General features: G+C 38.0%; 1 protein-coding gene across 1 annotated transcript; it reads right to left on the bottom strand.

The window, feature by feature from the left end:
* Nucleotides 1–1154: 1154 nt before the first annotated feature.
* Nucleotides 1155–7752, bottom strand: LOC133542806 (C-C motif chemokine 22-like). The gene is made up of 3 exons (XM_061886976.1): nucleotides 7554–7752; nucleotides 7349–7463; nucleotides 1155–2942 (listed from the first exon to the last, which is right to left on the bottom strand). The coding sequence occupies exons 1-3, from the start codon at nucleotides 7654–7656 to the stop codon at nucleotides 2804–2806; spliced, it is 357 nt and encodes a 118-aa protein (XP_061742960.1). The 5' UTR covers nucleotides 7657–7752; the 3' UTR covers nucleotides 1155–2803.
* Between the last annotated feature and the right edge of the window lie 4430 nt (nucleotides 7753–12182).

The raw sequence follows: 12182 nt of genomic DNA, 5'->3' as shown, positions 1-12182 counted from the left end.
AGGTGGGGGCCGCAAAATAACGTATCCGCGTGTCTGAGACCCCTGTACTAAAGGGTTGCGTGTATTAAAACACGTGTAAACTTGAGAGCACACGCAAAGGTAATTTACACTGAGGATTGCGTCTCTTAAATGAGCAAAATAGAGAGTGTAGTCCATTTGGCATGTCTGCCTTCATGAATATGCAGAACATTTAGTGATCATCAGAACACCCACAATAAGCTACTGGGAGGAGGTTAAGCAAATGTAATTAGATATCATAGCAGTGTGATTTATCGAGACAATTTAAAAGGAAAATAAAACCAATAATGTCGATTTTTTTGTGGTCCCCTTTATTTAGAAGAATATCAAAAAGTATCGAAATATATTTTGGTACCGATACCAAAATATTGGTATTGGGACAACACTAGTACTCGTAATCTTTTTGTGTGGACACGCTTTTAAGGACTTAGTATATATACTAGTAGATCTAGAACATAATTGTGATGACATCTTTTAAAACATGTTACATTTTTTGTGTTTTTATTCTGGCAGGGTGTTCCAGATTGTTTAATTCTAATATAAAAGTGTTACTGTCAGTTGAATAAATTACTGGGTTGCAACCACGTGACCAAGAGGCCTCCGGACATACGTTCAATAAGGCTACTCTTTCTTTATTTTTAGCAGCCCATATGTGGACATATTTCAAAGGTTTTGTGACGAATATACAAGCCAGTGATTTAAAAAAAAAAAAAAGAGTTGAATGTGATGTAGTAAAGCCAAACAAACCTAAAGGCGCTTTGAAATAAAAAGTATTGCCCATCTTTCACAATCCTTATGTGGGACAAGATCACACATTGTTAGATAGTAAAAAAAATGCTAGCACAAGGCAGCTAACAATGTTGGTAATGTGGATTCTACTATTCTGCCTATAAAGCACTCTAAAAAGTCACTTTAGAAAACACTAACAATGCTCTATTTACATGCCGTGACCTGCATATTAACCAAGTATTAGCGACATTCTCACTGAAGGTGTTAACATCGAGGAACTACTTTTCTGGCATAATGATGCAGCGCCTTACTCATTTTCCGTCTAGCACACTGAAAAAGATGACTAAATGGAAAAACAAAAGGAATTCCTTGTGACTATGAGATTATTAAAAAAAAATGTACAATAGTAATTAGAACAATATTTTATTTATTATCACGAAGTGTTCACTACAATTATGTGCGGTCTTTGACTCATTTATTGTGACAGCAGCAGTCATCAAATCAGGATGTGGAATCCATCATATATTACCATCATATAATAACTGAGTCATTTATTGGCAGTTTTGTCTCCTCACAGTGTATTAAAATGTCACCTAATGAAACATTCCAATCTAAATGAATATCCAAAACAATACTAACAAGTAGCAAAAATATTTGCTCCTGACACAGGTGATGTTACGTCATATACAAACAATGTACAAGCAGTATTCACAACAGACACACATAAAAAAACAAAAAAAAACATGATAAAAATACAAAAATACACATTGGATAGGAAATGTAATAAAAGCATAACAAAGCATTACATATAAAAAAACAAATATTTCTGAAACAGTGTGAGGCAAACCTACAGCACAAGGGCGGTCCAAAGTGTGGCTCTGGGAGCTATTTATTATTGGTCTTCAACATATTGCAGCTGTGAAAACATTCCATCATCTTCCGCTTATCCGACGTTGGGTCGCGGGGGAAGCAGCATAAGCAGACTTTCCTCTCCCCAGCCACTTCGTCCAGCTCTTCCCAGGGGATCCCGACGCGTTCCCAGGCCAGCCGGGAGACATAGTCTTCCCAACCTGTCCTGGGTCTTCCCCGTGGCCTCCTACCGGTTGTACGTGCCCGAAATACATCCTCAGGGAGGCGATTGGGGGAAATCCTGACCAGATGCCCGAACCACCTAATCTGGCTCCTCTTGATGTGGAGGAGCAGCGGCTTTACTTTGAACTCCTCCCGGATGGCAGAGCTTCTCACCCTATCTCTTAAGGAGAGCCCCGCCACCCGGTGGAGGAAACTCATTTCGGCCGCTTGTACCTGTGATCTTGTTCTTTCGGTCATAACCCAAAGCTCATGACCATAGGTGAGGATGGGAACGTAGATCGACTGGTAAATATAGAGCTTTGCCTTTCGGCTCAGCTCCTTCTTCACCACAACGGATCGATACAGCGTCCGCATTACTGAAGACGCCGCAACGATCCGCCTGTTGATCTTACGATCCACTCTTCCCTCACTCGTGAACAAGAATCCTAGGTACTTGAACTCCTCCACTTTCCCGGCGAGAACCATGGACTCGGACTGATTCTCATCCCGGTCGCATCACACTCGGCTGCGAACCGATCCAGTGAGAGTTGAAGATCCTGGCCAGATGAAGCCATGCACCCTCAAGGACCCTGCCGAGAGAATAGAGCTGGTCCACAGTTCCACGACCAGGACGAAAACCACACTGTTCCTCCTGTAGCCGAGGTTCGACTATCCGGCGTAGCCTCCTCTCCAGTACACCTAAATAAACCTGAGGAGTGTGACCCCCCGATAGTTGGAACACACCCTCCGGTTCTGCCAATCCAGAGGTACCGCCCCCGATGTCCACATGTCTACATTGTCAGATATTCCGCTAATTATATTTTTCACCTTTTAACTCAAAGTCAGTATGTTTTGTTCAGATACAGCAATTAAAAATCTGCTAATGTACAAAATGTATCCTACAGTTTTTTTTTAACCACCCCCTGGTCCTCATTGTAAAGCAGACAGAGCATTACACAAAAACTGACATGAAGGAACTTCCTCTTCACAGGACTTCAACAACCCTATGTTTTATACAGCATTCCGGTGGAGATGGGTTGTTGCCTGATGATTTTTCCAACAGATATTTTGTCCACGCCCAGCTGGGGTCGAGGCAAACACGTCTACCCTTCACTGTTGTGACTCTGAAAAGAACAAATGTGCAGATTAGTTGTGAGACATTGTGTTCGTACTTTGGTACTCCTTGGTTGCCCATTCATTTAAAAGCAGGTTGTTTATGGTTTTTCTTGCCATGATTGTGTCCCTTTTGGCAATTTATCCAGAATTTGTTTTTGCTCCTTTAAAAACTACACTTTAAACTAAATAACAGTAATTAGGATAACTAATAATGTAATTAGGGTTGTTTTGCATTTTGATATATTCATGATTTCTTGTTATACGCTTTCATCATTTGTAGATGTGTAAGTATACAAACAAACATACAAGGGAAAACATTCTTCAAAACAGCGCTCACATTTACAAAAATGCACATTCATTTATTTTATTTGTATTTAAACATTGAAACATACTATAAAATATATCGTTTACATATTTTTTTTAAAATTCAGTCATTTTTCAAACAAAACATGTACTTTTCATTGCAAATTTTAAAAATGCTAGACATTTTAAAGTGTCATACATTACATTTGATTATTGTTTTGAATTCAGTCTTGGCAAAAGAGTCTGCAACTTTGAACATAAAAAGACAGAAGGCTTACATAAATACCAGGGGTGTCCAAAAGTGTGGCCAGGAAGTCATTTTAGCCCAAAGCCTAATCCAAAAATACAATTCAACAAGAAAGCCAAAAATCAAATGCATTTGTTTTTAAATTTATGATTAGACGTTATTTTTTAAATCCACAGATACGGTGAAGTTGCGGTGAGTGTGGCGCCTCACGAGGAAATAAACAGGGAGCATATATGGACAAAGACAAGGTATGTTGTATGGCAAGTGGTTATCTGGACCAAAGTTATTTCAATCTGCTGTCGCTGTGAGTTGAAATATAACCGGATTAAGTCGAGTTTGCGCTGCTTGCTGATGCAGAACGCTCTCCCTCCAAAAGGCAGACCATGTTGCAAAAAGTTTACACTGCAAACACATGGAAAACCACTTTTGAACAGCAATTACAGCTTTAATTTGGTGACCACTTTTTTCTTTTGTTATTTATAGTAGGTTTATTTTGAAAGTGAGCCTGTTTTTTAAAAAAAACAAAAAAACATATTGTTTATTACCCAAATATTTTCATAAATGATTTTGTCTGGTCTCGTGTTGATAATATTAAAAATTTGAAAATGATCTGTCACCAGTACACACACATAAGAACATGTATCTATTAGTGATTAACTGCAAATAATCATGAGTTAAATACTGAAAATGTGATTAATTGGGGATGAATATTTTAATCGGTTGACAAGCCCTCGTATAAATAATAAAGAAACAAGGCATTTTTCTTGTTTTTATGTTTTTAAGTGTTATTTTTACCAGAGACAAAGCACATTCTGGAAAAATAAGATGCTGACAATTAATTCCAAACTTTATAGTAGTAAAGGAGGCTAAGTTAAGGACTGTTTTTTTCCTCAAACTTCATAGCATATATGGTTGCTTTACAAAATGTAAAAAATATCAAAAGACCCTCTGCATCATTTGATTTTCTAGTAAGTGGTCGTTGGTGGAAAATCTTTGGACACCCCTGACCTTAATGAAGAGAAGTGATTCATTTTGCTAGGAGGTGGATCACAAACTAGTCATGTTTGCATTAGGTGCACTGCAAAAACTGAAATCTAAGCAGATTAAATATCTCAAATAAGTGTGATATTTGCTTATTTTCTGTCTGATAAGATAATTCTTCTCACAAAACAGATTTTATGTTAGAGTGTTTTACTTATTTTAAGGGTTTTGGTCCAAAATTATCTCAGTAAGATATTACAACTTGTTGCTGAGATTTGATGACCTATATTGAGTAAAACATGCTTGAAACTAGAATATAAACTGTTGCAAAGCTGTGTCATCAACCCTCACAAGTGTAAAACTACTTTTTAAAGTAAGAATTTCTTATTTCAAGCATGGAAAAATTTTTTTGATTTTGACACAATTGCGTCTCATAATTAAAACAGATAGCAGCCAAATGGACTTTGCTGTTTTATTTTCAATAGAAAATACGTACTCATACAGTTGGCCCAGTACAGCAAACGGACAGTTAATATTTCAAAGAATTTTGAAGAGAAATAGTTCATGCACATTCAGATAAATTCTTCAAAATTACAATTAAAAGAAATTTGTCCGGGGGCCCTGCAGTATATATTAGTTAATTAATAAGTTAATTAATTAAGTTTAAGTACCAATGACTGTAGCACACACACTCGGTGTGGCGAAATTATTTTCTGCATTTGACTCATCACCCTTGATCACCCGCTGGGAGGTGAGGGGCTCAGTGAGCAGCAGCGGTGGCCGCACCTGGAAATCATTTTTGGTGATTTAACCCCCAATTCTACCCCTTGATGCTGAGTGCTAAGCAGGGAAGTAATGGGTCCATAGACAATGAGTAAGTAAATAATGATCAAACATGTAATTGATTAAAGTTTATGGTTTACATTATGAGCTCGATAAGAGAGTCTAATTTGTTGTAGGGTTCGGGATGTTTATCAAGATTATTTGTGAACACCATTTTTTAAACTGAATCATATTAGTACACATTGTTTACTTATTTGCCAAATCCATTCCATAATTTAATTCAACTTACTTGTATGCTAAAGGTTTTAAGTGTTGTACAGTGTGTTGTACAAAGTTCATAATGTCATTTTTGCATCTGAGAATTATTGAGCACCAATTTTAATAATGATGTTTAAATAGAAAGAGTTCATGCACATGTGACATGCGGTGAACTAAACACCAGGTGAGGCATACATACTTTTTTATCATCTTTTATTTTTACTTAATTGTTGACTTAGGTTGCACATTAGAGTTACACGGAAAAAAAGGGAGTTATTTGTTTTCATAAAAACGGTATCATAATGATATTATGACATGATAAATGGGTCCAAAAACTAGATAGATAGATAGATAGATAGATAGATAGATAGATAGATAGATAGATAGATAGATAGATAGATAGATAGATAGATAGATAGATAGATAGATAGATAGATAGATAGATAGATAGATAGATGGATAGATAGTACTTTATTGATTCCTTCAGGAGAGATAAAGTTGTTATTAAATAATTTTTGGTTCCATTTGCTTTTAACAAAATAAATCAAGTATTGTGAGTGTATCTCACCTTTTTGTATTTTTATTTGAAGCAGCAATAGCTATCCTCCATGAAAACATATATTGTATGATCACATTTATTTTGTCTCAAAGTCCAGTTTAGAGAAGTATTGCATCTTGGATACAGTATATAATCCCCAATATTGGCAGAAACATTCATTTATTTCAATTTCATTCCAAGAAATTAAACAATATTTTTGCATCGGACAAAAAACACCCACAAATGCCGGCTTACTCTAGTAAAAATGCCATGTTTGTTATAAATACAGTTAGAAAAAAAAGAAAAGAAAGAAATGCTGGCTTCCGCTGGAGAGACCTGTGTCTGCTAGCTTGAGCGCCCCCACTTCTCCCTGTGTGGTGAGTCAGAGTACTGCTGAGGCATTGAACTGCAAGTTGACAATATATGTCTCCCTACCTTGAGGCAGATGTATTTGCTGCCTCAAGACCTCCCTTTTCCACGTGGCAACAAGCATGTGCCCCCTCGCACGCATGCCCAATGCACACTGTGTGTAGCCGCGGAGGCACCGTCTGTGTCTGCCTCACTTCTCATCTGCTGGATTGTTTTGATCAGAAAACATGGAATTTCCGCGATTCTGACCATGAAAATTATCAAAATATACAGGAACCACACTAAAATCACATAGAAAGCATTGAACATCTCTTGGTTAAGCCACCTGGGGGCAGGTGAGGCACTGCCTCACTTGCCTCACCTGACAGCTTGTCACTGATACACATTCTGATAAATTCTTTAAAGTTACAATATAAAAAACTGAGCCGTATACATGCACGCTAGTTGACTGAAAGAGCAAGCACTTGGCACGATGTCATGTTATCAATAGAAAAATGCATTTTTAGACCATCTTGTTGCCTTTCCATTAAGAACAGTTAGTTTTTAGTATTAGTTTGCTGGTTTCAAGAAATGTAATGGCGAGTGCATATCATTATTTCAAGATATTGGCACTAGCATTTACTTCATTACAGAATATTTTATTAACATATTGAGCAAAAAGGTCTCTTTTTTTTTTTCTATGAAGAAAAATGCACTTATATTATTCGGGAGAATATACTTGTTTTAAGGTATTTTTGGGTTCATTGAAGTAAGCTAATTTTATTTGCTTTGGAAAGTCTTGACAAGCCAAATGTTCTTGTTATATTGGCAGATAATTTTGCTTAGTTCCAATAAAATACCCCTCATATTTGTATTTTTTTTCATTGTTTTTGAACACTGACTTTTTGCAGTGTGGTTACACAGAAACAATCCAGTGTGTTTAATATTATACTCACATAACAGCATTGGGCTTGCAGCTCTCTGATGTTCTTTCTAGATGTTGGACATTATTCAATGGGATAGATATTTTTCCGATGCCAGGGCAGCAATTCTTCAACAAGGTGTTTGCGCCTGGACAAACACATGCACAATTACAATCACGTCACACACATTTCTACAATAATCATGGTGAGAAGCAGAGAGAAGAGGATTTCAACAGACCTGAACACACGCTGACTTGCTGAAAACACACCAGAGTGAGCAGTACAAGTGTCTTCATGGTGACAGCTGGGTTTCTCATCTTCAGAGGTCTTTGAGCTTTCATGGCTTCCTTTTATATGCTGAGGATCATTTGTCTTTTTGGAGTTGTGGTTTTACCTTCCTCTTCTTTCACCATTCCTTCTGCTTTCATCTACCAAGAACATGAATTTTGATGAGCGCCATACAAAGAAGATAACGCAGGTTCCTGCTGTCGTTTCCTTAGATGACAAGCTGTCCCTGGAAAGGCATCCGAAACCAGCTTGTGCATTTTGTTGTTCCGTTTTGTTCATTCGTTCACGTGGTTATAGTACATCTGCCCGATTAACTAGTGCCTCGGAGTACTGTATAGATACAGTATATATACATGCATCCATCCATCCATCCATTTTCTACCGCTTGTTCCCTTTTGGGGTCGCGGGGGGCGCTGGCGCCTATCTCAGCTACAATCGGGCGGAAGGCGGGGTACACCCTGGACAAGTCGCCACCTCATCGCAGGGCCAACACAGATAGACAGACAACATTCACACACTAGGGACAATTTAGTGTTGCCAATCAACCTATCCCCAGGTGCATGCAGCAATGCTTAATTTGGTTAGTGTGACTTTCTGCATATTTTGGTTTCACAGATTAAACGTAATACAAACCCTGTTTCCATAAGAGTTGGGAAATTGTGTTAGATGTAAATATAAATGGAATACAATGATTTCCAAATCTTTTTCAACCCATATTGAATTGAATGCACTACAAAGACAAGATATTTGATGTTCAAACTCATCAACTTATTTTTTTTTTTTGCAAATAATTAACTTAGAATTTCATGACTATGACACGTGCCAAAGTAGTTGGGAAAGGGCATGTTCACCACTGTGTTACATCACCTTTTCTTTTAACAACACTCAATAAACGTTTGGGAACTGAGGAAAATAATTGTTGAAGCTTTGAGAGTGGAATTATTCCCATTCTTGTTTTATGTAGAGCTTAAGTCGTTCAACAGTCCGGGGTTTCCGCTGTTGTATTTTATGCTTCATAATGCGCCTCACATTTTCGATGTGAGAAATGTTTGGACTGCAGGCAGGCCAGGAAAGTACCCGCATTCTTTTTTTATGAAGCCACGCTGTTGTAACACATGCTGAATGTGGCTTGGCATTGTCTTGCTGAAATAAGCAGGGGCGTCCATGAAAAAGATAGCGCTTAGATGGCAGCATATGTTGCTCCAAAACCTGTATGTACCTTTCAGCATTAATGGTGCCTTCACAGATGTGTAAGTTACCCATGCCTTGGGCACTAATGCACCCCCATACCATCATAGATGCAGGCTTTTGAACTTTGCGTCGATAACAGTCTGGATGGTTCACTTTCCCTTTGGGCCGGTTGACAAGATATCGAATATTTCCGAAAACAATTTGAAATGTGGAATCGTCAGACCACAGAACACTTTTCCACTTCGCATTAGTCCATCTTAGATGGCGGCGTTTCTTGATGTTGTTGATAAATGGTTTTCGCTTTCCATAGTAGAGATTTAACTTGCACTTACAGACGTAACAACAAACTTTATTCAGTGACAGTGGTTTTCTGAAGTGTTACTGACATCATATCCTTTAGAGATTGATGTCAGTTTTTGATACAGTGCCGTCTGAGGGATCGAAGGTCACGGTCATTCAATGTTGGTTCCCGGCAATGACGTTTAAGTGGAGTGATTTCTCCAGATTCTCTGAATCTTTTGATGATATTCTGGACCGTAGATGTGGAAATCCCAAAATGTCTTGCAATTGCACTTTGAGAAACGTTGTTCTTAAACTGTTTGACTATTTGCTCACGCAGTTGTGGACAAAGGGGTGAACCTCGCCCCATCCTTTCTTGTGAAAGACTGAGCATTTTTTGGGAAGCTGTTTTTATACCTTATCATGGCACCCACCTGTTCCCAATTAGCCAGCACATCTGTGAGATGTTCCAAATAAGTAATATGATGGGCATTCCTCAACTTTATCAGTATTTATTGCCACCTTTCCCAACTTCATGGTCATGTGTTGCTGGCATCAAATTCTAAAGTTAATGATTATTTGCAAAAAAAAAAAATGTTTATCAGTTTGAACATCAAACAGGTTGTTTTTGTAGCATATTTAACTGATTATGGGTTGAAAAGGATTTGCAAATCATTGTATTCCATTTAAACTTACATTTAACACAATTTCCCAACTCATATGGAAACAGGTTTTGTAGATACACATACACTATCCAACAGTGGTTTGGTGTTGGTTGGTGTCAGTTTTTTTCGTACATGCAATATTATACTATGTGTTCTGTTACAACTAAAAGTTGTAAACTCTTGTTGTTGGAAGTGTATTGTGCTTATTGCTTATTATTTAATTAACATTATTACATGTGTATTTTGTCACCATCATGTGGTCAGGGCAGTTACTACATCTTTGAGAAGTGTGGACTTTGATTTAAACTTTATTGACTGGAAGTTGCATAAACCAAGCAGAGAAATCTACAGTGCCGGCACGTACTTTATGGTAGTTCTTTTTGAAGTAATACCGCATGTATCTTTTGTTTAAAGTTGCATCGCCGGTATGTATCATAAGTTGAACTTTGAAACTTGGTTTTTGTCCAAAATAAATTTACGATTTGTGATGTAAGGAGATCTTTGTCATGCTCATTAACAATAATTTGCGATATCATCGAAGATGGCGTCGTAGTACAAATTCACTTTTGTTTAGCTTCTCATGCCTCTGGACCCCCTCTCCAGAGGCCCAGGCTTAGACCGATTTTTTATCTTATTTTATTTTATTTCAATCTTTTATATTTTTGTCTCCCATTTCCCGCCTTGTTTACCTGTATCTCACCTTTTTTGCAAGGGGCGCCGGAAGTTGACAGACCCGTCAACGATCCTGTTCTGTCTCCCTGTAATATTTTTCTGATATTGAATGGGATTGTGCTGAAAATGTTAATTTTCCTAAAGGAACTCTCCTGAAGGAATAAATAAAATACCGTATTTCTTTGAATTGCCGCCGGGCATGTAATATGCACCTGCCTTGAACTACTGCAGGATCAAACTTGCTTCCCAAAATTATTAGCGCATGCTTACTATTACCGCCGGGTGGAATTCGTGACGACACGAGAGACGCTTTCCCTGTCATCATTATCAAAATGGCGGAGGCAGCAGGGTCGACAGACTTAGCCACTCAAAGAGCAATTTTGACCCATTTCACAACAACAACGGGAGCCGCAAAACTCTTTTGAAATGTATAATGAATTAACACAGCTGAATGGGTTTATTTTGCTTATACTATTGTGTAAACCAGGAGTCTTGTTCATCAGCCACACCGGTTACACTGAAAGTTGTGATATAAAGAACTTTAACACTCTTACCACACTGTGAACCCACACCAAACAAGAATGACAAACACATTTCTGGAAAACATCCTCACAGTAACACATTATAAACGCAACATAACAGTTACCCAGAATGCATTGCATCCATAACTCTTACTGCTTATATTATACACCCCGCTAGCACCAAACCCCCCACCCCCTCCATACGTCGGTTGAGGTGGTCGGGGTTGTGGGTGCGGGGGTGTATAATATAAGCAGTAAGAGTCATGGATGTATTGCATTCTGGGTAATTTTTATGTTGTGTTTATAATGTGTTACAGAGCCGATGTTCTCCAGAAATGTGTTTGTCATTCTTGTTTGGTGTGGGTTCACAGTGTGGTACATATTAGTAAGAGTGTTAAACTTGTTTATATCACAACCTTCTTCAGTGTAACGTGTATCACCCAGTATGCCCTCCAATCTCGTCCATGTGACGATAGAAGCAGCGAAATGCATGCGTCAATTGAAGGTTATTCCAAGCCTTCAGTGCTGAAAATAATAATCATAATAATGGTAATTTTTTAATTAAATGTGCTCTTTGTAATTGTATACTCACATCACATTTAATTTGTTACTGCATGCCAGTGGTAAGCGCAGGGGTGAGAAGAGGTTTTAAAGTTAATTGCGCCTGCTTACTATTACCGCATGCCTTGAATAGGTGCAGGAGTGAGAAGAAGTTTTAAATTCATTAGCGCCCCGGCGACTATTCAAGGGAATATGCTACTATCTATCTATCTATTTATCTATCCATCCATCCATCCATCCATTTATCGATCGATCTATCTATCAATCTATCTGTCTATCTATCCATCCATCCATCCATCCATATATCTATCTATCTATCTATCTATCTATCTATCTATCTATGCCTTGTAAGTTAGCATTACATAGGCTGACCATATTGTGAAATCCCAAAAGAGGACACAAATGCGTGCCAAGGCGGGAAGCACGCCAAGGGATTAGGTGAACATTTGCCAATGATACTTGAACTTGCTTTATATATAATATATTTATCTAAATAAAGCATTTTTTCTCCTCTGTTGTCATTAGTGTTGGGGCTAGGAATTGTCAAAATGGGGTCCCGGGGACCGCATCAAGTCATACAAATGGGGTCCGACGGTAAATTTTTGGGGTCCCACTTTTTTGTAAGCGTTTTGAAAACAAATGATAAACATGTGAATTGTCACATTCTACATTGTGTTTTGGAAAAAAGTT

The sequence above is a fragment of the Nerophis ophidion genome, linkage group LG25 (assembly GCF_033978795.1).
Source record: "Nerophis ophidion isolate RoL-2023_Sa linkage group LG25, RoL_Noph_v1.0, whole genome shotgun sequence".
NCBI lineage: Eukaryota > Metazoa > Chordata > Actinopteri > Syngnathiformes > Syngnathidae > Nerophis > Nerophis ophidion.
This window is presented reverse-complemented; position numbering and strand designations above follow the sequence as displayed.

Excerpts from the sequence above, each read along its gene's own strand:
- LOC133542806 (XM_061886976.1), bottom strand. The coding sequence starts at position 7,656 with ATGAAAGCTCAAAGACCTCTGAAGATGAGAAACCCAGCTGTCACCATG. Across the intron at positions 7,464-7,553 it reads GCAAGTCAGCGTGTGTTCAG|GCGCAAACACCTTGTTGAAG; the intron begins GTCTGTTGAAAT and ends GTGTTTGTCCAG. Across the intron at positions 2,943-7,348 it reads TGCAAGCCCAATGCTGTTAT|AGTCACAACAGTGAAGGGTA; the intron begins GTGAGTATAATA and ends TGTTCTTTTCAG.